We start from the raw sequence: 26,274 nt of genomic DNA, 5'->3' as shown, positions 1-26,274 counted from the left end.
AAAGAGAGGGAGTTCAAAAGTGAAAAAAGACCATAGAGTTCAACTAAAAAGGGCAAAGTACAACAAAAAAAAAAGGCAATTTACAACAGGATGAATATACATGTAAAAAGAATAGCACAAAGAAGAAAGAAACTGGGTTGGATGTACAATATGACTGCAAAAAAAAAATCAATAGCACTGTTAGCAAGGTTTGTCATTCACTGAGAGACCTTCATCAAATTATGCTGCAGAATTCACATTTAATAAGACAACCAATCATCATAGGCCACAGACGAAGTTATAGTATATGCTCAGATGCTTTGCAATTCTTCAAACCACAACGACCATTTCAACGGGAACATTTTTTTTTTTTTTTGGTGCTTCTGATACAAATTGAAGGCAACACTTCATCGACAAGCAGGGAAGGAAGGAAGGAAGGAATCGATGGGACCAAACCGTTATACAGATATATGTTCATGTGGACAAAGAGGGACGGACAAAAGCTCTGGACAGACACTGAATACGGAAGGCAACTGTTAGTGTTCATGTGAAACCAAATCTGTATGATTTTCCAATGTCTGCAAATATATCAGATTATATATATATATATATATATATATATATATATATATATATATATATATATATATACACATGTATATGTACCAGCGACAGATATCAGTATGATCTGTGCTCAATTTACACCTGCATACTCTCCGGCCGCACGTGGGAAGGACTGCCACCAAACTGCAGATGGTCATGGGATTCTGACCTGGCCTCTGTCCAGTTTCCTCCTACCATAAATGCTGGCTGCCATCCTATAAGTGAAACATTCTTCAGTGCGGCATAAAACACCAAATGAATAAATAAAATACACCCGCATACTCATATAATATTGTTTCAAATGTTCTATGAGATGTACGTAAGAATATTCCACCACTCAATTAGATGAACCGATCGCCTCTTGACAGTACTGACTTGGAGTAATTTCACTACCACACCATATTCATTGTCAAATTACTGTACAACGCAGAGTTGCAAGAGGTTGTGTGTTTACAGAGTAATGACCTTGAAATTAGATTCCACAGATACAAAGGAACATAAGATCATGGTCAGCAAGACCAAAAAGTAGTGTTCTTCCACATCTCGTACAACTTGGATGCAAATTGTGCGAAGAAAAAGTCAAAAAAAAAAAAAAGCTAAAATATGAAGTAAGGTTCATCATATAGACAACTGAAAACTATGTGTAAAAATACTTTCATTTATTTTTTTTATATTTTTTTAGGAATGTTGAAAGGCATTCAAATATTTGAATTCTATGGTGGGCTTTATGGGCCATACTGACAGTATTTAGGAACTATGACGTCACATCACCTTGTTTTTCCTGATGTTCACCAGAAGGAAGTAATTTTTGAGAGCCTTATCTCATAAATCTTTTACCCAAAACAGTTGTTATAACATTCATTGAAGTTTGTGATTAAAGTTGGAAAAACTTCCTGTGACATTAGAGTCCTAAATTCTGATTATATGGTCCATACAGTCCACCTTAGAATTCAAAGGTTTAAACCGCTTTAACTCTCTGGACAAAAATTTAAAAATATAAATGAAAGTATATTTATGCATGGTTTTAAGTTGTCTGTTTTATGAATCTTACTTCATATTTTAGCTTTCTCTTACTTTAAAAAAATAATGTGTTTAGAAGCCAGTCATACAGCTTAAATTAATTTACCTTCACAAGCTTTAAAAAAATTAGTGAAAAAGTTGAGTGAAATCTCTTCAAATTGCAAGAGTGCATATTGGTTAAAGTTTAATTGGTACGTGTAAATGCGTGTTTATCAGGTTGTGGAGGCATACTGCTATTGGCCCAACGACCTTGAACACAAAAAAAAGACCCCTGTCATGGAAAAACAATACGATTCTTCTACACCACTAGCCACACATGTGGTAAAAGCTTGATGAAAATTGACAGTCTAATAGCCCTGGAAGAAGTCTCATGTTTACAAACCTGTCACAAAATTCAACTTAGATGACCCCATGCAGACCAGCTTGTCCTAAAATGTAACAGCCATCTAACAATGATTAAGATCTAAGATAATATTTACTTTGAGAACTGACAAAGGTTTCATGGAATAGATATAAATGTGAGGGGCAAGTAGGGTAGGTACATGTAAGTGGGTGGTGGAAAGATTCAAGTCGATTTTAGCTCTGGTATTTCATTTGCCCTCCCTGTCAAGCATGACTAGCACACTGGTTACAGACAACATTAGTTTTTATAGGAATTTCAACATCAAACAGCTGACATGCAATCTCATCAAAGCCGATTATTTGCATACAGGATTATTTCATTCCCCCCCAACGATGGTCAGGTGGTCAGGAAAATTGGGATACTGGTGGATACCAGCAAACAACATCTTCCGTTATCCATTTGAGTATTTGAGTAGAATCTGATGAAATGCAAGGCCTGCATGTATCAGAAGAACGGATTGCACTGACAATGTAATTACTTCTCATTTTTGAAAGTCCACATTACATCTTCAAATGGTGATTATGTATAATATAGTTCACAGCGGATGAAGGCCCTCAAAAATTACTTTCTTTTGGTGAACATCAGGAAAAAAAAGGTGATGTGACGTCATAGTTCCTAAATACCGTCAGTATGGCCCATAAAGCCTACCACAGAATTCAAATATTTGAATGCCTTTCAACACTCCTAAAAAAATCTAAAAAACATAAATGGAAATATTTTTACAGATAGTTTTCAGTTGCCTGTGTGATGAACCTTATTTCATATTTTAGCTTTATTTTACTTTTTCTTCACACAATTTGCATCCAAGTTGTACGAGATGTCATGTGAAAGAACACATCGGTGCATCTTCAGATGGTCACCATAACATTCTAATACCAAATTTCTGCACACACCGACAAAAACTGCATACGAGTTGCACTGAAAAGAAATTATTATACAATAACAAATAAAGTTCTTCCCTATTGTGTATCGGGACCGGCAGATCCAAGATCAATTCTTGATCGAGTCACACTTAAGACTTTAAAAGAGGAAGTTGTAACTTCCTCGCTTGGCGTTCAGCGACTGGTTGACCCGTATCAGTATAATGGCTCGGGCGGGGCAGCTTACTTGCCTCCGGTAAGCCATCTCAGTGAAGCAGCACTAAATAAAAGAGCGGTGGAAATCCGACCTGCAACAAGGAGGCACATTACACGTACATGCACCCTAAGGATTCCTTCGTCGTCATATGACTGAAAAATTGTTGAGTTCGACGTTAAACCCCATGCACTCACTCGCTCACTCCCTATCGTGTACAAATTTTGTTGACATTTTGATGTTAATAGATTTTCAAAGATTGCCCTCAGGTTGTTTTCCCATTTACACTGTTGTTCATCTACCTATTTATTTCTTCATTACACTATCGTTACACAAATACTTCAGATGTCAGGCTTAACATGTTACCTTCCAACGGATCACATGTGACTAACAATAAATTAAAGGTACTCACAGCGAGTTGGCTTGGCAATATATAGTACCCAACTTATCTGTCCAGACAAGGGTTTTAAACCATGACAGCCGAAACAGACTCAGGGTAAACATACATGTATGTTCAAGCTTTTAAAGCACCAAAATACATACACGAATCCAAATGCATCAAAATCATATGTTATTTTCAACTCTGACACTAGAAGGATTTGGTTTATCATATCAATAGAGCTGGGATAACTGCAGCCCAACAGCAGTGTATAGTCAGGGTGGTGAGGTTACATATCAGTTCTATCGACAGATAGATTTAAGCTTGTGTAATTACATGCCCATGGAAAGTTGATGTATGCTCTCACTTGGTAATTAGGCAATATCAGAGTTGTATCGACGTTTTTTTATCATTTCCCGAGTTAATACAAGATCGAATAACAAGTGGAATAGACATCTGACCAACGCACAAAGATCACAAAGATTGGATTCAGGAACCATACACATACTGGTATATACTGTACATGTATACTGTACTCCATGATACCTCTCAGGGTAAACCAAGTCAGGGTATCAAAGTCATGTTACACAAAACAGCTGTAGCGGAATCAATGAATTGAAACCAGGTACACCCGAGGAAAATCGTTTTATTTTTATTCTCGGAGATGGACTCATGAGATAACTTACCTAAGGCTCAGATCAGGGGTGACCTGGGAACTCAAGGTACCTAGGGTTTCACAGTTATCTCACAGGCGATGGACGCATTTATCACTTACATGTAACTACAAATTAAGTCAAGATACATATTTCTAGTTAAGAGCCAGTGGTGTTAGAGCTGATTATACAAGCCCTAGTAAGGCAATACAATGGTCCCCTCCCGTAATTGTTACAAAAGACCACAAAATAATTACCACACCAAGGCAGGATTTTGTTTCATAATGTTTATGTACAACCACTGTTGGATTACTTTTGCACAATATGTGGCAGTGCATGGCTCTAAAGAATCAGTTTGCAAAAATTATATGACAGCAAGTCAAGAACTGTTCAAAATTTTAAAATGGATGACAACGTATGAAAGAATCTTCTTGCACACAGCTGTACTGATGTTTAAATACCTAAACGGACTAACCCCAAGCTTTGATTTCAGCCTGTTAGTCTACGCTGCAACTGTCTGTCATCCTAACCTTTGATCACAGCCTCCATGAATCTCATCCCCGTCAAACCTAGAACCAATGCCATTAAAACTTCTTTTTGATATTCAGGGGTGTCATTGTGGAACCGACTACATGTACATGTTAAAAAAAATCACAGAGTGTCAATGTTTAAAAACGAAATGGAAATATTTATCATGTCAAAATATGCCTCTGCTGATTAAGTACGAGATTGTCTATGACACACTACATTGTATATAGTCTTTGATCATCTTATATCAGGTTCATCTATATTTTATACATACCGTATAGACTTTGTAAATAATAATCCTGTCGTGTGAATGTATGTATGCATGAGGGACTTGGGGAAGATTGGTTTTGCAACTAATTGAAAATAAAGTATTATTATTAACCAAGGAAAGAGCAATGATTTGATTAAATGGTATGAGTAAAGCCCCGCACACATTATCCAACATCGTTCAACTTTTGTTCACTCAACAGTAACTTGAATGCTGTTGAGGTAAGCTGAGTGTACCGTTCACACTACCAATCAGGTAAGTCCACACTGTCCAACAATGTTGAGTGTTGAATCGTGTTGAGCTGTGTTGTTTTTTTTTTCACCAAACTTTCAATCAATTGGACGGAAATTTCCATCTTTCTCTACAATGGACAATGACGAGCAGCCGGAAGAATCATGTCGTGGGTTTATCAGCTGCGCTTTTTGCCATGACTGTTCGGCGTAGAAGGCGTCTCGTCATGAAATCAGTTTCTCTCTTCTGTCGCCATTTTGCCCAGCTTGTGCTTTACGACAGTCACATTACTTCTACAAGCCCACTGATTGGCTACTTTCACTCAACTTCACTCAAAAATACTCCTGTATCAACAAAACTGTCTCATCGTGAGACCAGTTTCTCTCCTTGGCCTTTGGCGCCGCCATTTTGCCCAGGTCACGTGCCTTAAAAGAGTCACATTATTTCTTCACACCCACTGATTGGCTACATTGACTCAACTTGTTGACAAAAAATACTCATGCACATTTTCGATTCAACAAAATTGGATGGCGTTGAGTGTAATTGAACGGAGTTGAAGAACCCGTCCAGATTGCTCAACACGGCTCAACTTGTTGACTCAACTTCAAGTTGACTCTGATTGAGTCGACAAAAGTTGAGTGACTTCGGGTAGTCTGGATGGGGCTTAAGTTGCCAATATGTGGTACAGTCAAATTGTCCAACAGGTTGCATGGTGAAGTCATCCAACACAGTTGCATTTATAAGTCATCCAAGAAAGTTGGTCAGTTAAATCTTCCAAGATTCATATTTGTACAAATAGACGAGTCCTACTTGGGTGGCATGGTATGTTTATTTACCAGGTGTTGACAAAGCTATATGCACACAAATTATGAAACGCTAAAAAAGCTAAAAAGAGGTCTTGCTGGCATACTTCTCAGATATACTCCCCTGATTCTAATAATAATGGGCGCAGCGTAATGACCCAGAAGCCTCTCACCAACACGGTCTCTGTGAGTTCAAGTCCAGCTCATGCTGGTTTATGATATGGGTACTTCTTTTAAAGGTTTGCTATAAAAACTATAAAAAACAACATATATTTAAAGAGACCGTATTGCTGATTCTCAAAGTCTGCTTACATGCAATGAAACCCACATCCCTTGGTGCTGAGAGTAGGGAAGATATCCATGCATGAATAATTGTCAAATCTTTGCCTCAAAATCATGGCAACCATGCAACTTGAGTGACTAAAAAGTTGCATCATGACAATGGGTGCCTGTCAAACGCCCAGAACTTTGACGTCAATTGTTCCTTTCCCAGCTCATCATGATGACATTACAGATGTTACAACAGAAACTGATACATTGTAACCGTGTAGACGTTATGCTACAATTCATTCTTGACATAACAATGACTTGAGGTCCTACTTTACACTAGCGCCACCTCACGGGACTAAGAAAATATGTCGCCTCCCCATTATGGAAAATGCTACAAGAATAACCCTGGATGCTTTGGAGTTTCCATAATACAGTAATAAAATGTCTACTCCACCTGGAATCTATCTCCTTCTCATCACTCCCACTTGACATTTTTTGAGTAACTAAATGGATCTGAGCCTTTCGTCCAGAGTAAAAGGTTACCAGAAGCATCTTACCAACAAAAAATTAGAAAATTGGTTTTAGGTGACATATCAGCTCATGTCGGATTAACAAATTATTTCACATCTGGAGATCTGAGAAACACTGATCAAGCCAAAATTACTGAAGACAGCCCATGTACTGGGTTGATCAAATTACTGTTTTGTTAATCTGCATGCATGGCATACAGACAAAATTGTCTAAGGTAGTCATATATATATGTACATATATATATATTTTCCCCAAAAGAAGTTGGCCCTGTAGTAAATAAATAAACGAGAATAAGTTTTACATCAGATATAAGTTTTGGATTCTACGTTTTGCATGATTTGAAAAACTTCAAAAATCTTGTACAATTCTTCTTCTTCGGTAACCATGCACATTCTATCATGCGGTCACATGCCTCGTGGCGGACACCCACGGACAATGAGCCATGCTCGAACTGGTGCGCATCACATAGCGCTCCCAGAGCTAGTGACTTGTCCTCTGAGGATTCATGCTCTCAATTTGAGGGTTTCGATAAGAACGGGGTGAAAATTATGTCGCTCTCAGATGATGTGGCGAAACCTGGCAACTCTGAGATTGACCCAAGTGCCAGCAGTACAAGAACCCACGTCACTGGCGGGGAAAATTACAAAACATAATGTAATTAACAGTACTCATGGGCTAACACACAGCTGTATTGTTTTCTATCCTTCAGGTTGATCACTCATGTGCTGTCAAATATAACACACGAATGGGTTACCAGAGCCGTCTTGGTAGTTCCACACTGGACCACACAACAATGGTTCCCTCAACCACTCAATATGTTGAGTGACATCCCAGTGCGCCGTCCATGGAGTCAAGACCTCTTAACCCCACTGAGGAAAGCACAGTTCATCCCATGCGCAGGAAATTGAGATTAGTCGTCTGCGCAGTATCTGGTATACCCTCCCTGAGTCAGGACTTTCTATCCAGGCTACGAAATTTGTCGCGAAGTCGTGGAGGCCATCAACAAATAACAAAAACAGTATGCCTGGAAATGGTACGTTTGGTGTAACGAATGGAACATCAATCCCACTGTGCCATCTACCATAAATGTGCTGAATTACCTCCAAAATGTTGCATCGCAGTCTTCTTACAGTGTCATAAACACACGCTGCTCTATGTTGTTACAGAAGTGTTTTGATAGTGCAATTTCTCACAATCTAGTGAAGTGACTGTTTGTTTGAGGCAGCTCCTCCAAGGCCTCGAAACTCTTATACCTACGACGTGTCCATAGTGTTGGGATATTTGAAAACTATGTCCGGTCCAGATGTTTCGGTTAAATTACCTTACACTAAAGTTTGTTGCTTTGTTGTCTCTGGTTTTGGCCCCGGGGGTTCAAACATTACATGCATTAACCGAGTCTGGGATGAGGTTATCTCCCAGTAATAAGAAGGTTACTTTTCTTATGTACAAGTGTTTGAAAACAACACATCAGAGATGTCCACAGAAGGTAATCTTAACATTATTTATTTATCTCATTGGGGTTTTACGTACTCACGAATATTTCACTTATATGATGGCAGCCAGCATTATGGTGGGACAAAACCGGGCACAGCCAGGGGGAAACCCATGACGATCCGCAGGTTGCTGGCAGAACTTCCCACTTACAGCCGAAGAGGAAGCCAGCATGAGCTGGAGGTAATCTTATGATATCGTGATAAAGATTTGTGTGTCATAATGCTTTACTTCACTACATTTAGTGCACCAAAGTTAGGCGCAGATCAGATCAGTTGTTGTCTAGTAAGACTTTTAAACCAGTTTCTACTCGGACAATTTCTCGCTGGTTGTGTGATGTCTTTGATTCAGGTGTGGACACCACTGTGTTTAGAGCTCATTCTTTGAGGAGTGTCCACATCAGCAGCCCCATCGTTAAGGCTTGTTTGTTCATGATATCATTGCTACAGCCGACTGGTCATCTGCTAAGACATTCTTTGAATTCTACCACAGGCCATTACCTGAGAGAGGCGTAGACTTCGCCCAGTCTGTATTGGGCTGAATTTCTAAATGACAGTAGGTATGTTTCGGTTGGCCTGCATGCTTGTATTGTAACGATCTGATACATTCACTATTAAAAATATATCTATATGCATCCCTTGTCTGTTGTCAGTCTTTGAATATGCACGGTTACCCTGAAAAGGTGAAGGTCACACGAAGAAGAATTGCCCCTCTCATCCCAGCATCTCGGGGGAGAAGTGCAGGACAAGCGGGATTCTTTGAGTATATAAGCCGAAGCCTTGAGGGGTAACCTCCCACCCTTGGTGGTCATCTGAGGCATTGCCCTTTGTTTATGAAGAACTCCACATTGGTGCATAAACAGTTATTTGCAAAAATGGATGCATATACATCAACCCAACCCTTAAAATAAATTGCCGACTTATATCCACCGAAGCTGTTATATCCACTTTGAATTCCCACATCATTACAATACTTCGCAGTACTTCATAAACAATGAGCTAAAAAGATATTATCACTGAACGACCTTATAAAGCTGATCCTGCAATGTAGTGTTACATTTGATATCTAAATTTTTAAAAGTTCTTCATTTTATTTTAACTAGGCCACTAAACACTAGATTTTAAGTATTGTAATTTGGTGGTCCTCAACCAGATAACTGGCTTTCTTCACTAAAAAGGTCTAAAAATGCAAGCAAGACAAACAGTGCATTAAATCTTTTTGATTTTGATGGGGTGATGTACATATATTTTACCTGTTTTGAGCTTGCAATTTTAAAACTGCTGTTGGACTAGGATTTGGGGCCAATTCTTTTTATTTCTAATATATACATTGTTACTTCCAGTTTGCAATTTTCTGTTCCATCTCCACAATACGAAACCTAAAGAACAGCACAACAGTACAAACACTGTGACTGTTCCGACAAATCCATCATCACAGTAGACCAAAACAATGACATGAACATATTTCACTCTCTGATGCAACGGAAGAAATTCCATCTGAATTAAGCTTAACAACACCCAAGGGAGCCATTCTGGAAATGACCAATGTCATAAAGCTGGTGAGGCATCTCGCGCCCTTCAACATGCTCACCATGGGGCGCCCAGCAGATTAGCGTTAGCCATTTGAGATTACACATCCAAATTAATTGTCTTAACTTGTCGACATTTCCGATACATCCAATATCCATCAGCCAAAGCCATCATGTGACCCTAGGCATGACCTTGCCACGGGAGGCAGGAGCTGCATGGATGAATAATTAACTAGCACGAAAGCTGCTTGGTCTGAATATTCCAAACCGCACCAAAATTATACCCAACGTACATGTATATGTTGTTTAATTCGCTTTTACCTCCTCCACTACCTGCCCTCTCAAATATATACATATTCAATATGTATGTCAGAATTTTTACCTGGACAATTGGAGGGGCTAATAATAGAACAAAAAAGTTGTACGTTGGCAGCCTCTTTTGCCCAGCTGGTGCAACGCAATGTAAAGTGTATTTATTATAGAGACCCTTCCCTTCTATTTATGTTGCCATGGACATAATTTGCCTGGAAGATGTTCTGATTGCTTCAAATAGCAGACCCCAAACCTGTATATTTAATTTCTGCAACACCAATTTTTGAATAAACGCTTGACATCACAAATTTGTCTTTTCACATCACCCTATCAATACAGTGGGTCTTTAAAACCATAACAAGAAATGTACAGTTTACTGGAATATTAGGTTTGAAAACACAATGTTTTACAGGAAAAGAAAACAGATGCTGTTAAACATTTCTCTCGAGATGCACATCACAGCCACCAACAAATTCAAAGGACACAGTATATTAACCAATAAAACGTGCATTTTTTTGGGAGGGGGGGGGCTTGGAGGGGGGGGGGTGAGTTATTATCCTAATGCCTCAACCTTTTTGTGTATGAAAGATCATTTATTGCATTGGCCAGTTTAACAGCTTCACAAAAAAAATCATTCCAAACAGAATAATGCCTTTAGAATAGGCTTGAATAAACACCTTGACAATACGCGAAAAGGTTAAAGAATTACAGTAATATATCATATATACAAGTAGGCAGTCGAAGCTAGGTCACAAATGTTAAACTTAACGACTATACATAAAATTATCCTATACCCCAAAAAAATCTCACTGTTTACAAATCCTTAAATGACCACTACCCTCCCTGAATATATGAAAACGTTGTTCCCAATCAGAGAAGAGCCACATCATGAACTAAGATCATGTACAAGCAATCAAACAAAAATTCCTTTTCCCCACACAGAACAACTTGAGAAAAGCTTGTCATACTCTGCGGCTGTTCAGTGCAATCTGCCTCCTTAGTTTAACTTTGTACTGATTAATGCTTTGCATAATTTTTTTTCTTTTATTTTTTTAAATAACCCATGTGACTGCAGAGTGGTTGTGTGAGTGAATGGGGGGCCTCAGGAAAGATCATTGCTGTCATATTGACCGAGTTTGTTACCCTCTGGAAATGAAGATATTATTATTATAATAAACAAGAAAGCAGTTCACTAAACTCAGGGCCTCTCATTCTCTTTAAATGTTAAAGTGTCATGCCAGAACTTCCATACTGGATTTTTCATGGATTAAAAACAGTGTTTTATAACCTATAAAGAACAGTAAAAGTGCAATTTGCAACTCATGGAAGAAAGGATCGACCTGACATTAAAGAAAATACTAACAAAGTCTTTTCCACATGATTCATTTATTCAAAAGTATTTGATTAGTGTTTCACGCTGTACTCAAGAACATTTCACTTATGTAACGGCAGCCAAAATTAAGGTGTAAAGAAACCAGGGATTGGTCAAAGTTGTGATGTCACAGCTAGTTTTGAAATTTCCATTTTTTTTAACGTATTCTGGTTCATTTTGGGCCTCTGATTCCGAATTTGCTTTTTTGTTGTTGTAACTCTTTGAGATATAGTAAAAAAAAAAAAAAAAAATCAGTAACATAATTTCCATGCCCTTGAGAACTATGGTAGATAGAAATCTAAAACTTATACCAAAGTGTAGCCCAAGACATGCTCTTTCTGTGAGGTGGAGGCAGATTTGAGCTACGATTAATAGTTTTCTCGCTAGAAGTGTCTAAATCACACCACCATCTTTTCAGGAATATGTATTTCAGCCCATTGCTTTAACATGGAGTTAGATGGCAACTGGACTGATACATCTGCTGTTTTAACTGGCTGGTTTAATTTCTACTGCACTGTCCATGATTTCGAGAAATGATCGTCAGCTCAGCTATAGTTATAATGTCTTCTATTTGACAGTGTATAGTGATTATAACTATGACAAGACATGATGAGGACCCCGGATGAAACTGCTTTGCCGTTCTAATTTCTAACTTTTTTTGATTTTCTTCATGTCAACTGCGTAAAATGCATTTGAACCACTGGATTCTTTGGAGGCCCTTTCTTTCCAAATTATGACCCGTCATGATTCGATATCAGGTTTGTGTTACATAATACACAAACACTGGTAGATTTCTGCGTCCACAATGAAAGTATTGTTGAAAGGACCAAACTATGTAAAAAAAAAATCAAAAAAAAAAAAAAATGTGATGTACCCGATACCCACTGGTTTCTGTCACACCACCACATAATTTGATTAAAAAGAATTTAAAAAGAATCATTTGGAAAAATTCTGAACAAAATAAATCCAACTATTTTAGTTAATAATGTTCTTTCATCTTCCAATCTTTCAAATACATCATTTTATTGTTTTTTTAAATTTGCCTTTAAAATTGTGATAAAAGTTCTTTTAGAAGACCTTTTTAATGAATGAATGAATGTCACATCGGGAATTTTTCAGCCATATCGTTGGCTTCCAACTGACACTATTGTTTATATTATCACTTAATTTACTACACTATACTGTCCATATTACCACTAAATTTACACTATGCTGTCCACATTACCACTAAATTTACCACACTACTGTTACATTACCAAAACATTTACTACATTGCAAAGTCTGTACTAAGGTTGCTTCCTAATTTACTTGCTTGATAATGAGGGACGCCACTTGCTAATGATGACAATGTTGAAATATGACAGTGTAACAAACAGAAATTGTAATCCATGCACATCTCTTCTGATAAAAGAAAAAAACAACAACATAAATTCACAAACAGCTACAATTAAAATGGTTTGCTCTTGGTAGTTGAACAAAATTTGCACACTGATTCTTTACTGCAAAGCAATGTACCAACCACAATTTGAGTTCTGAGTAGCTTTGGAAGCACTTGCAATTTAAGACTCAAGTCTTGAGTTGTTTGATAAATTTATTCATTCATTTATTTGACTGGTGTTTTAGGCCGTATTCAAGATGGCAGTCAGCATTATGGTGGGAGGAAACCCGTCACATCCCGGGGAAAACCCACAACCATGCGCAGGTAGCTGGCAGACTTGCTTGATAAGTAAGAACCCTGCATGATCAAGCAATTGCAATTTGGACTGTTCATTTAGCCAGTGTCACAGAGACCATGGTCTGCCCTCTTATAAAGGCTTTACTGGTCAGCACAAAGGACCAAACAATCCTGGAACTTCACTCTGAGGATTAATCCTAACAGTGACTTCACAATGCCAACTACTGTTCTGGAGTAGCTTGGATCGAATAGCCTCTGCACTGCCCACTTAGATGCAATTAGTTCAGAACCATCAGGCCAGGCTATCCTTGATACGGATAACACAACAGTCTAAAAAGGAGTCCCTACAAATTATTGACTGAAAACATCTTCTGGAAATGCGAGAGAGTCTTATAAGAGAGAAACACTGGATGTTTGATACATTCTCGGACAAAAGCGACACCTTTTCAAAACTTTGCTATTTTTATGGTAAATATTTGTTGCTTCTCTTAGACATCTATTTGGTGGTTGTGTGATGGAAAATTTGCGAGTTACCAAGGAAACATACCAACATAACCTTCATTTCGAGATATCTTCCAGGCACTTCAAGAGTTTACACAGGTCTTCACCAGTACAAAAAAAAAAAGATGCTTGCAGATACGCATATAATACATTGTCTGAAACATATTTGCTCAGAGCCGAAGCGCAGCTTGACACTTGATCAGTGCTTCACTCTGCATCGATTAAAATTGTATGGCTGTATAATTTAGACACCACTGTGAACTCTTCCTGCAACAACTTATCAAGCTCATGTAAAACGTAATCAGTAGTTTGTTTAGGGAGCCTGACAGCTTCAAGAAACAATGAAGTATAAGAACTCTCACATGTGAAGAAAAACAAATATCAATTCGAAAATTGCCCTGTTAATAACTGAAAGCATTTCTGCAAACTGAAGAAACAAGTTTTTACAACAGCCTGCACTGCATGGCTTCTTTGCATTTTCAAGACCTTTACCTCATTTATATCCAAATTTGTTTAGCAGTAAAAAATCATAACCCGTTAATGGTTTATAAAATGAAGGGTAGGAAATATAAAAAGGGACAAAATTGAGAATGCTGGACGTTTACATATATTTAGAAAATGTCAAATTAGATTTGAAAAGAAAATTTGTCAACAAGGCAGCAAGTGATATAAGCAGGACAGCACAAGACAAACAGCAACATAATGACTAATAACATTTTAAGTGAACATTACAAACCAAGGTACCCACAGTAAGTTTTCCGAATTTTAAAAAAATAAATAAATCAGTTGATTCACATCATGTATGTGCAAACGCATATACACATATTACAAATTATACCAAAAAACTGAGCGTATTTCATTTAGCATTAATTATAATTTTTGCATGAACTTTCAGTAGTGAAAACAAATACATGATTAACAAGGCGTGTTAAAGTTCACTTAATAATGTTTACAATCATAAAAAACATGTACATGTATTTAGTTTCACCCTGTAAAACACAAAAATGCACATTAAACAGAATATATATTATTTCTGAAAAATAAAAGACAAATGACCTCAGATTAAGTAAATCTCTAATCTTAGCACAGTGAACTTTCACAGGTCAGCTGCACATTGGAAACATGTTCAACCTCTGCACCAGCCTATATTTACGTGTTCCTGATAATAAATTGAAGACCGTTGCTATGGTAAACACATTCATTAATCATCAGATACAAAATGCCAGTGGCAACATTTCGATCTGAGAATCTTTCCACGAATTTATTGCTTTGTTTGCAGACAGTATGGGAAATCTGTGCTCTTCACTAGTGCTCTAGGGGGCTTTCAGAGTTGTACAGTTATGTATGTAAATTGCTAACAATCCAAAACAATAAGGCTTGTAAAAACAGTACATCAAGGCACTATAACTGTTAGTATGACATAATAGACAGTACTGAAACACCTTTACTTATTTTAAGGTGATGCAGGGCTTGTACATGTACCAATTCAACTATTATTAAGTAACAATTTGTCAATTGCTTGTTGATGATGTCCTATGTGCTTATACACATCCAAAAAAAAATTACATTGTAATACAAGTGACAAGCAATGCATTATGCACTCAGTAGCTAAAGGCTCCAGCCTGGTACAGTATTTTATTTCTTTATTTACTAGACTGGTTTTTTATGCGGTACTCAAGAATATTTCACTTATACGACGGCGACCAGCATTCATAATGGTGGGATGAAACCGGGCAGAGCCGGGGGGAATCCCATGACCAACTTCAGGTTGCTGGCAGACTCATACAGTATTATAAAAAAATTTAAAACCACAGCTGTAATCAACTATCATCCCTTAAACCTTCAGTTTTTGCAAGTTCAAAAAATTCAATAAGTTCTAAAATTCAAAAAGTTTTACCTTTGCTATTAAGATTATTCATGCTGTATATGATTTTATCATTGCTGAACAATGTAAAACTATTACATTTTATCCCATAAATGCTCATTTTTCCGGGTAGTAAAGGCATGACATATGGTTTTGATATGCACCATGTGTAATATAAATTTTGATTGGTCTGTGTATCTTTTCATTCATCAAATCAACCAATCAAAAGTTACAACTTGGCTGTACAGCCTACAGGCACTACTTTTTTTAAAAACTTTTTCTTGACATCTGCAAATGTGAACATGTCCAACTTTTGACCAGGAGATCGCGTTGGAGATATAAATGTGACAAGAGACAATCGGATTAATGCGGAAATCCTTGGCACTGACTATGACATAGAGCTACTGCCACACAAGCTAAGAAATGGCGCCGATATTTGGCAGTCCCATATCGGGTGGTGTCTTTCACGTGCATGTTCATTACAATCATGAAGTACCGACAATGTGTTTGTGTTATTGAATCGTCATATTGAATCTTCACAAGAACACTAGCTGATGCCTAAATTCCAATTAGCTCTTACAAGTCTTATGAACTGTTTCGCTTGTTCAACCTTCGTTAAGTTAAACTGTCAATTGTTTTTTTATGTAAATAAATTTTGTCTGTACAATATTATTCTCCATCATGTACTTTTCACTTACTGATGACGCTTCACTTAACCCATATACATGATATCACTACACGGTCAGATGTCGGCACAGTTTCAGATCATGTACTTTTCACTTACTGATGACGCTTCACTTAACCCATATACATGATATCACTACACGGTCAGATGTCGGCACAGTTTCAGAAAAGTTCAAATCCTAATGATTTTTTTCCGCTATAAATTTACAATAAGGCATTTATGGGATAAACAGGATATGAAATTCATGACTCTTGATATCAAGTTTATTAAACTTGAGTAGTAGTTTTCATTTGTTCCTCGCCTGAGGCTCAGAACAAATGAAAACTACTACTCTCGTTTAATAAATTTGATATCTTCTGATCACTCATTACATATTCTCTATGTATTATGATCTTTGCTGAACTATATTACATGTCAATACTGTACACAAAAAGTAGTAGAAATGACTTACCAAATTGTACACGCCCAGTAAAAATGCCTCCACACCACTGGATGTCTGAAATGACAAAGAAAAACTTAATATCAAATGTGAAAATAGAAGATATTTAAATAAACACAAATGTATAATAAAATGAAATAAAACTTCTCTTGATGACAAAGAAAAATACTATTGTTATTTACAGCCACAACTTCAGATCTTTTGTTTTTTGGGGGGTTTTAGGTTTTTTTTAGAAAAAAGATTAGGTCAGAAAATATTAACATACCCAAAAGGTCATTATGGCATGAAAGCAGGTAAACACGTACAATGAGTCACTGGTACTATTTGAATGGCACAATATCTTTGTCTCCAATACGGTATGAATTGAAATCACAAATTTGTCTCTAAATGTACCCATTACATATTAGACAAAAACATTGCTATTTTTTGTTACAACAGCTATAGCTAAATGTAACAAAACCATATGAGTGCACTGTCTTCTATTCCTTGAGGAAAACTTTGTCTTCTATGATATGGAAATATCCCCAGATGGAATGTTTTTCTGTAAGTTACCAAAGATCTGTGCATAGTCTTAGCCCACATTCCACTTTTATTTGCCTATACAGCTAAAAACTAGCTTCTATTGCATAATTTTTTTGGTCTTTTACGTAGCTACAAAAACATCAGCCTAATTAAATTAAGTGTTTGGTTCTTTATGCACAGATATGTTTAACCCTTGCTAGAGTCAACTAGTTATGTTATTAAATAACACCCATAACAAATAATTTTATCAGCATGATGAAAACATGGAAGTAGAAATGATATCACTTGGACAGAAACATATTTCTAGGATATTTACATCAGCAAGCTCAGAGCGAACTGAAAATGGCATCAAGCCAGACTTTCAAAGGAATAATCTCCTTATAGCCAGTAAATCTAATTAATTAAGGAAATTCTGATTACTGCTAATTATTACAGGTGACTCGATGATCCAACCAATAAGACAATCAGACTTAGCAGGAATGAACAAGTTACAACAAGCACAGCTATGCTCCAATACTCTTGCAATTATGGAAACAGTCGATCTTCAATGACAGATTGGCAGATTAACAAATATTTTACTTCTTCTAAAAGCACAAAATTCTGATTCAACAACAAGAAGTCAATTTTACTTGTTCTCAATTTTAATCCAATGTTTTTTCTCTCTTTTTTTTGGCCCTACAATCTGGCCAACTTTCACTGAATATTTTCAGAATTCTCATGAAATGTCACTAGCTTTGGCTTATACAATAATAAAAGAACATTACCTCATAAAATTTAAAACTAGCAGAACGCATATGATATAATGTTATTGCTTCCAAGGGGGCTTCTCATTTTGGGTTAATATTGAAGTGACAAAACACAAAGAAAAGCACCGCACCTGACCAGCCTCTGTTGACTATAAAGCCATCATCAATATCTGTCTGTCTGTCTGTCTGTATGTATGTATGTATGCCTGGAGTTTTATGTCATACCCAACAATTTTTGAGTCATTATCGAGGAGCAATTATTTGTGTGTGTATATACTTTGTCTTCTTGTGACAGGGCGAGTCCATGGCGCCAAAGTTCTGCCCGCACAGAAGCATCATGCAGCACACACCAGACATGACACAGAACTACACAGGACAAACCAGTCCTGTTTCCTTGTTCTAGCTGAGTGTCAAGCCAGGCAGCCATGAGTATATGTACATGTCCTGCTTTCAAGTCTTTGGCAATGGGTCTGATCCCAGGTCTTCCGACTTTGAGGTGGACACTCAACCCAATAGGCCACCTAGACAGTCCCACCATCAAAATTTATCTTTCTTGACCATATTAGCTTTTATTATATTTGTATTATGTTATGTAATTATATTATTTGAATGTTGTTTAATGCTATATTCAAGGATAATTTCACCTAAACCTTGGCAGCCAGTTTTATGGGTGCGTGGAGGAAAACGGAGTGCCTGGGGTAATTAAGCAGCGACCTTTAGCAAGTTACTGACATACTTTTCTACCTGTGTAGATTTTCATGGCATATATTGGTGGAAGGCAAAAGGTCAACAAGAAGTATACAGAATAATGATGTAGGACTGGGCAAACAGCTTTAGGAGTGCTGCCAACAGCTTTAACACTGCCATTAAAGTGAAGGAATGCAGAAATGTCCTGTCATTGTCCTGGCAGAATTGAACCTCTTGGTTGGATGTATATAGATATAAACCCCAATGGCAATGGCTTGGCTCTCAACACTATGAGGTTAGAGCAAGGAAACATCACTGTTTGGTCCAGTGTCAGTATAAAGTGACTGGGGGCCTCCGTGGCTCGGCGTGCTAGTGCAGCATGACCCAGGAGCCTCTCACCAATGTGAGTTCAAGTCCAACTCATGCTGGCTTCCTCCCCCGACGTATGTGGGAAGGTTTGTCAGCAACCTGTGGATGGCCATTGGATTCCCCCGGGCACTACCCGGTTTCCACCCACCATAATGCTGGCCACCGTCGTATAAGTGAAATATACTTGAGTACGGCATAAAATAAATAAATAAATAAATATAAAGTGACTGGGTGGGGTGTATTTGGCATTATACTTCAGTGGCAAGAGAACTTGAGTGGCAGCATGGACTCACCCTACCAACATATTAACACATACCTAATGACTATCCGTCGTCATGTGACTGAAAAATTATTATTTATTTATTTATTTATTTGATTGGTGTTTTACGCCGTACTCAAGAATATTTCATCATGGTGGGAGGAAACCGGGCAGAGCCCGGGTGAAACCCACGACCATCCGCAGGTTGCTGGCAGACCTTCCCACATACGGCCGGAGAGGAAGCCCGCATGAGCTGGAAAAAATTATTAAGTATGACGTTAAACCCTACATACACTGCAAATGAGGACGCTGAGAGATCAATAAGCTGTTCATTTCTTTAAATGCTTTATGGTTAAGAAGAATAAAGGCTAAAAGATGTTGGTTCAGTATAATTCTGGGGAAGAGCATTTTCTAGATTTCCCCACTTTCACTGTTCTTGGGGCCTTCAGCTGGTGATAAAGAGGTTAACCATGCTGTCTTCGTGTAGTCTTACATAAAGCTCACAGGACACTGGAAACTAGAAGCCTACCACCAATATTTCTACAGTAAGTCATCTATAATTTCACAGAATTTTTCACCAAATGATAATTAAGCCCAGCTGTGCTACGGTTCAATTACATGTAAGCTGGTAAGGAAAAAGCACGTGAAATTGTATGTGATTTACCGTCAATAAACCTCACAATTCAGAAAGTTTTCCACCAAACATCACCCTTCTGTATGTGGAGGCTATATTGCAGATCTAGTTTGTACAGTAAGGCGTTAAATACACACATGTAAAAGGTGGTGAAAAATTCTCTGAAATCATGCCTTGCTGATTTAAATATGGCAGGTCATGTGGAAAAGTTTGCAAGTATAACTTGCGAAAGGTTGAAGGTCATTTACACTCCAGGTACTGATGATTTCTCCACCCAATAAATATACTGGAAAAACTCACAGTTTCAGTGAAGAATACCTTGGTAAAGGAAGAGGCAAATAGGCCTACTCAACCCTAATTGACGTAATTACATCTAAGGCTTTATCAAAATCATCTGACTACACGGCCTAATTTGTCAGGGGGCGATTCACCTGTTGAGGAAGCTAGGTTTAAAGAGGCTATGTACAGGAGACATTTGATCAAAAGTTGATCTACGCAAATCCATTCAAAGTTTTGCTATTTTTTTTTGGAATAGTCCAAATAATTACCTTTCACAAAATATCACCCTCATCTGTACCCATGTAACTGATCAAAATCGGTAATTATTGAAGTTTCTAAACTTTATAAAGTGCGTGCATTGTAACTTTTCAAATTTCAGAATCATTTTAACCCCATAAATAGTACAGGTTTGAGTCAGATGTTTATTGAGCTATTCTTCGTAAACACAGAAAATTTTATTTCATTAGTGAAATTTGATATTTTTTTTGCCAAAATATTAGGTCAAGCCATCAGTCAAAAATTCAAATGCCTAATAATATCAAGGTTTTTTTTTAAATGAAATATTGGATATACATGTACTTTAGATGGAAGACTTGCAGTACTGCAATTTTCTTCTTGTCTAGACAGAGCCACAGCAATCGCTTTGTGTTGAGATATGCTGTACTTGTACTACTGGGATATGAGAGACTTCACCAAAATAACACTAATATCCATCTTCTCTTCTGATTCTATCAGTGCACGAAAACAAGTTCCCACTAACATACATCTCAGTGCAATCTACTGTAAGTTCATCAAGTACACAAATTAATCGAACCAATATACTTATTGATTTAATTCCTCGAATGAGCTCCTTCACCATACTATAACCATATCGCATCCAAAGTTTATTTCAGGCATGCATGGGTCATCAGGTGCTAAGAGGAATACATGTACATGTTTAAGGTTTAGAGACTTGTACTGAATTCTTATTAATTGAATTTGCCCATGGTTTACTAACCAAAACAGGGGTCGTCATTTTTACCATAATCAAAATGTTTCCCCGTATCTTCAATGCAGTTCAAAATTCTATTACCACAAAACTGTTGCTCCAAGTTAAGATTTTAATGCATGGACATTAAAGTAAACTGTTTTTGTCAATTCCACAAAATCTGTTTACTTTAATATTGAGAAACTCTCACGTCCAGTTGTCTGAAGGAGGTACCGTAGACACAATCTGGAAATTTACGTACATTTGGTCATCTTAAATTATCTCTGTGGCTTTTTGAGGGAATCTGCTTGTATTCAGATACTTTATTTTTATGATTGCCTTAACAAGAATCTGTTTCCCATCTAAAGTAGCCCAAAAGCTGGCTTGCACAAAACGATCATAGGCAAAGTTGATTTTAACTACCATGGCCTTACATGTTAAAAAACATATGTTGCCATGGTAGCAATAAGCAATGTAGGCTACTATGGCTTTGTGCAAGCGGCCCTAGCGGATTTAACTGTTTTCTATGACACTACTAATCAAGACTATTGTTTAAACACAGTTAAATTGCAAATCTGGACTAATGCAACCAATTAAAATTGTACACAACAAGATGCATGATGGTGCTCATGTTGAGTGATGTACACAGCTTTAATGGTAAAGAAAACCCTAAAATGAAGTATATATCAGATGAAAGTCCATTAAAAACTATCTCGGCAAATTTTTCAGAGTAAAATGATTTTAAAACATTAGATTCTATGGTGGGTCTGTAGTGACGCAGACGGTATCAGTAACATATGCCACATCCATTTTTTTTTTAACGCGAATGCTTTCACAAATCTATGTGTATATGCATTTAGAATGATAAATCTAGCTGTTTGTGTGCGATAGGTAGCAGAAACATCTGACAAGTACATGTGTACTTAAGGTTAGTGTTTTCAAATTTGCCTTTAGAACATAACCAAGCATGAAAAATTTCTCCCAATTAAATCAGCCAGTTTCACAATTGTATAGAAACACTGGATGGGTTATTGATACCGATTCACTATGAAGTACATGTGGATGTATTCAAACTACATTATACTGCTATACACTGGCTCTCTTTGAATGTCAATAAGGTCAATAAGGTCAATAAAGTCAAATTTAACCTTCTGATCAGTGAATACTTCCAGGGTACACAGCATTTTAAGTTAGAAAACTGCATAAAATGGAAATTAAGATATACAGCTGAGGTTAACCGGGCAAAGTCTGGCTTAGAAGGTGAGTTATTAATTGAATGACACGACTGACTGGTAGATGATAATAATAATAATAATAATATCTTTATTTATCAAAAGGTAACTTGGTCTATTTACAATGAAACTGTTCTCCTCCAAGGCCATCGCAGAGAAAACAATTTATAGTGAACATGTTCGTTTAGAGTCCAATCAAAAGACACATCAACAAATCAGTCACTGAGGTGAGTACCATCTTTAAATCATTATTAAATGGGCTACAGAAAAACAATTAGGCTAAAGCTGGACAGGGAGTTAAAAGCATTGTGTGTAAAGTTTACGGATTATATAGTTTTGGAACACCATTAATAACAATTAAGACAACGGCCAATTAAAGCACAAATCAAGGTTCTTTATCACTGCAAGAAATGTATCTGCACACATTACCTTCTGGTAAAGACAAAGGCCAGAGTAGGCTTTTCATCAAAATCGATGAAGGGCATATTCAATCACTGGAAATCTGATCTTAATTCTCAAGCAACTTAGCATACACTAGGTGTTATTTTGGCCTTGAACTCCAAATTTTCCTTCTCCGACATACTGTTTACACTTGAGGACTTGGTGACAATAAGTCATAGCTCGTGCTCTTGGGGCAGTAGACACAGGCTGACACATTAAATTATCCACTAATATGGTGTGCACATCTGTATGTACAGTAACACATGGAAAAGTGGGTCAATAACTTGCCAGAGGTTGGTGGTTTACCCTGAATACATGTATTCCACTTTCTTTCACTTCATATTAAAACTGACTGCCGTTATGTAAGTGTAAATTCTTAAGTGCAGTGTTAATAAAACAATAAAAGATACATATATAAACACATATACAATGAATTTTAGACCACATTACCATATTTGCCCTTAAAATTTGCCCAGAAAAGTGTAAATTTAGAGGATATCAAAGGTCATAAAATATTCCATATCTTCTGGTGATGAAATACAATTACTTTTATATAACATCAACAAAACTCTCGGAATCAGGTAAAATGAGTGACATAGTCATGTCACAATTCTAGGTCATGTACAGTACTTCAAGATACACATATTAATCTCACTGGTTTTACACGCCATACTCAAACGTTTCATCAGGCACTTTGGCACCATGGTTGCCTTTATGACTTCATAGTCGCTCATTTCTTTGAATAAAAATACGAGGTACATGTATAGGGTAAATACATCATTTCGAAAGTGGATGTTCTACAAAGTTGTATAAACATCTTGTTGAAAAAACCCGTGTTCTTTTACACAAGGCCTTTTGGGGTCACACTGCATACTTATTAAGCAGTCAGAGCACAAGTGATCTTTACAGCAAAGAAACTAGTCTGTGAGCCAACCTATATAAGGGCACATAATCTGCAACATTCTGTAAGACGGATCGTATTTAGTCTGAGTATATTTGCGGAGCTTTTGTGACATTATTTTGTAGAACTAGGCCTTACTGGTGGCTGGGGAAGTGGCAAAAGTGATCTTTTCCCCAATGCTTTAACATTGGGCGGCCATTTTTTTTCAGACACAAAAAGGTGGTCACGTGACCCCCAACTTCCGACCCGTCTTACAGAATACATCTTTTATGCGTTAGGTGCGCACATATATATCAGACAGTTATGTCAAATAAAGTCGTATTATTTCTGTAAGATGGATCGGACGCTAGAGACCATGTGAGCTCCTCAGTAAGGGTGTGGGTGAAGAGAACGGTTCTCCTAATGTTATTGTGTGGGAAAATGCCTGTTTTGAATTGCTGTCAGCCATCTTGTACCCATTGGATTTGTATAATTTTCAGCTATCCAGATAATTTAAGTATTTCTGCAGAGCTTTCGAGATGTTATTTTGTACACTTAGGCCTTACTGGTCACTAGCAAAGTGGCAAAAAGTTACTTTTTCCTCAATGCTTTAATATTGGGCGGCCATTTTGTTTTTGACACGAAAGAGTTGTCACTTGACCCCCAATTTCCTACCCATCTTACAGAATACGCATGCCAAAAGAGAATCTGCCAGGCATAAAGTGGCCGAATTTCTTAGAAAAGCTGCCTCACATCAAACTGAGATCGCAAACAGTCTGAAATTCTGCAGAACTGCGAAGGATTAATCCCTCCTAGAATTAATCCAGAAATCCGGGGGTCCTTTGACAGCCACATGTGGGGTTGCAACATCTTTTTTACTAAGGTACCAGACCTCCTCAGGATAGGAATCTCGACATTGACATACCTCGCCCATGCACCAGGAGTAATGAAATCTTCACAAACTTTGGCGATAATGGCAAACTGTTTGTTCAACGTATCTGTGTCAAGACGGTCTAAGATTCGGCCCTATGTGCAGCGGAGGTGCCGACAACACGATTGTTACTCTGAGATAATGTCCGAGGCCACGTTAGTGAGATTGACAATATCTGGATAGTGAGCAGAAATACGGAATTCCAGCTGGCAGGAAAGCCGGTCTCAAAAAACTGGACAACAGGCTACCAGGGGTGGGGTCTGGCAATTCAGCACCCGATACCTTGGCACCAGGTACATGCACCGACCCAGGCACCCGCAAAGCCGGGAAGCTATGAGCTCACAAACCAGGAGATAAAGGTAAGCAATAATTTCACTGCTGGTAATATTCAAACGTTTTTGCCTTATCTGTTAATCTTGGAGAGATTATACCAGTAAACAGTGCTGGTTATGCCTGGGGACGATGGTGTGCTTGGTGTAATAGAAAGACTGTCCATCCTTTCCGAGTGAGTCAAGTTAACATTTTGAATTACCTGGCAGATCTGTCGTCTGAGTCATCACACAGTGTTGTGAACACCCACACATCGATGCTTCAGACCTTAAAGTGTGTTAATGTCACATTACAGGACAATCTCATTCGTAGATTCATGAAGGGTCTCTTTGAAAACAAGCCATTTAGGCCAAGATATTCATGTATGTGGGACGTGTCGATTGAGTTGGCTCACCTGAAGGCTTGCATGATGCTTCAGGACATTCCTCTCAAATGTTTCACCTTAAAATTGGTGGCACTGTTGGCTCTGACTACTGCACAGAGAGTGCAAAGTCTTTATTCGTTTCGAATTTAAGAATGTTGGTATGTGAGGCAAAAGTTGTTTTTCTTGTTGATCATGTGTTGATCACAATGAGGAAGCACAGATTGCCTCTTCCGGTAGAGCTAAGAAAGTTTGGGGATAGTAAATTGTGAGTTGTCAGAAACTTATTTGAATATATGAGTACAACTCTGTCGAGGAGAACAAACGACCAACTCTTAATTTCTTTCAAGACCTTTAAACCAGTGTCAACTTCGACAATCTCGCGTTGGTTATCAGTGACGTTATCAGCCACTGGCGTTGATACTTTGGTTTTTAAGGCTCACTCCTATAGAGGAGCTTCTACCTCGGCAGGTGCCCGGAAAGGTGTTTCAATTGGGGATATCATGAGGACCGCAGATCGCAGCCCGTATATGAGAACAAAGCGTGCTGTCTTGAAAGTTGAAAGTCTTGAAAATAAAACTAGCCTTCTCATATATCTTGATGTTTCACCGTTTGTGTCAGTTCTTTTAAGATGAAGTGTGACCCCAAAAGGCCAAGGGCATGCGTAAAAGAAATCCCCCTTCTCATCCTATCATCTCTGATGTGCAGAATGAGAGGGAATCTTTTAGCATAACAAGGCCTTTTGGGGTCACACTCACCCTTGTTATCCATCTAGTAGAGCTGAAAGACCATACAGGGTTGGCCATGCACTATTTTCTTTGCTGTCAAGATCACATGCGCGCAGACCATGAGTCTTTATACTGATTCAAAATGCACAGGTTTGTTTCCCTTGGATTTCGAAGCATTGTAACATCAAAGCGGCCCTGGTTCATTCATATCTGATTGCCATGCAACTATGTCGCAAATGTGGTTACATTTTGGTAAACATGACTGAAGGTCACCACCAATGATGCTGTGACATTTTAAA

General features: G+C 37.7%; 1 protein-coding gene across 1 annotated transcript in view; it reads right to left on the bottom strand.

Annotated features, from left to right (window-relative positions):
• LOC135464434 (hyccin-like) overlaps positions 1–26,274 on the bottom strand; it is a 163,981-nt gene that overhangs the window by 102,813 nt on the left and 34,894 nt on the right. The window contains exon 5 of the mRNA XM_064741860.1: positions 16,622–16,666. Coding sequence (XP_064597930.1) covers positions 16,622–16,666 — 45 coding nt within the window. The remainder of the gene's footprint in view (positions 1–16,621; positions 16,667–26,274) is intronic.

This window comes from Liolophura sinensis, chromosome 4 (genome assembly GCF_032854445.1).
Source record: "Liolophura sinensis isolate JHLJ2023 chromosome 4, CUHK_Ljap_v2, whole genome shotgun sequence".
NCBI classification, from domain to species: domain Eukaryota; kingdom Metazoa; phylum Mollusca; class Polyplacophora; order Chitonida; family Chitonidae; genus Liolophura; species Liolophura sinensis.
The sequence above is the reverse complement of the archived record's forward strand: the minus strand, read 5'-3'. Positions and strand labels throughout refer to the sequence as shown.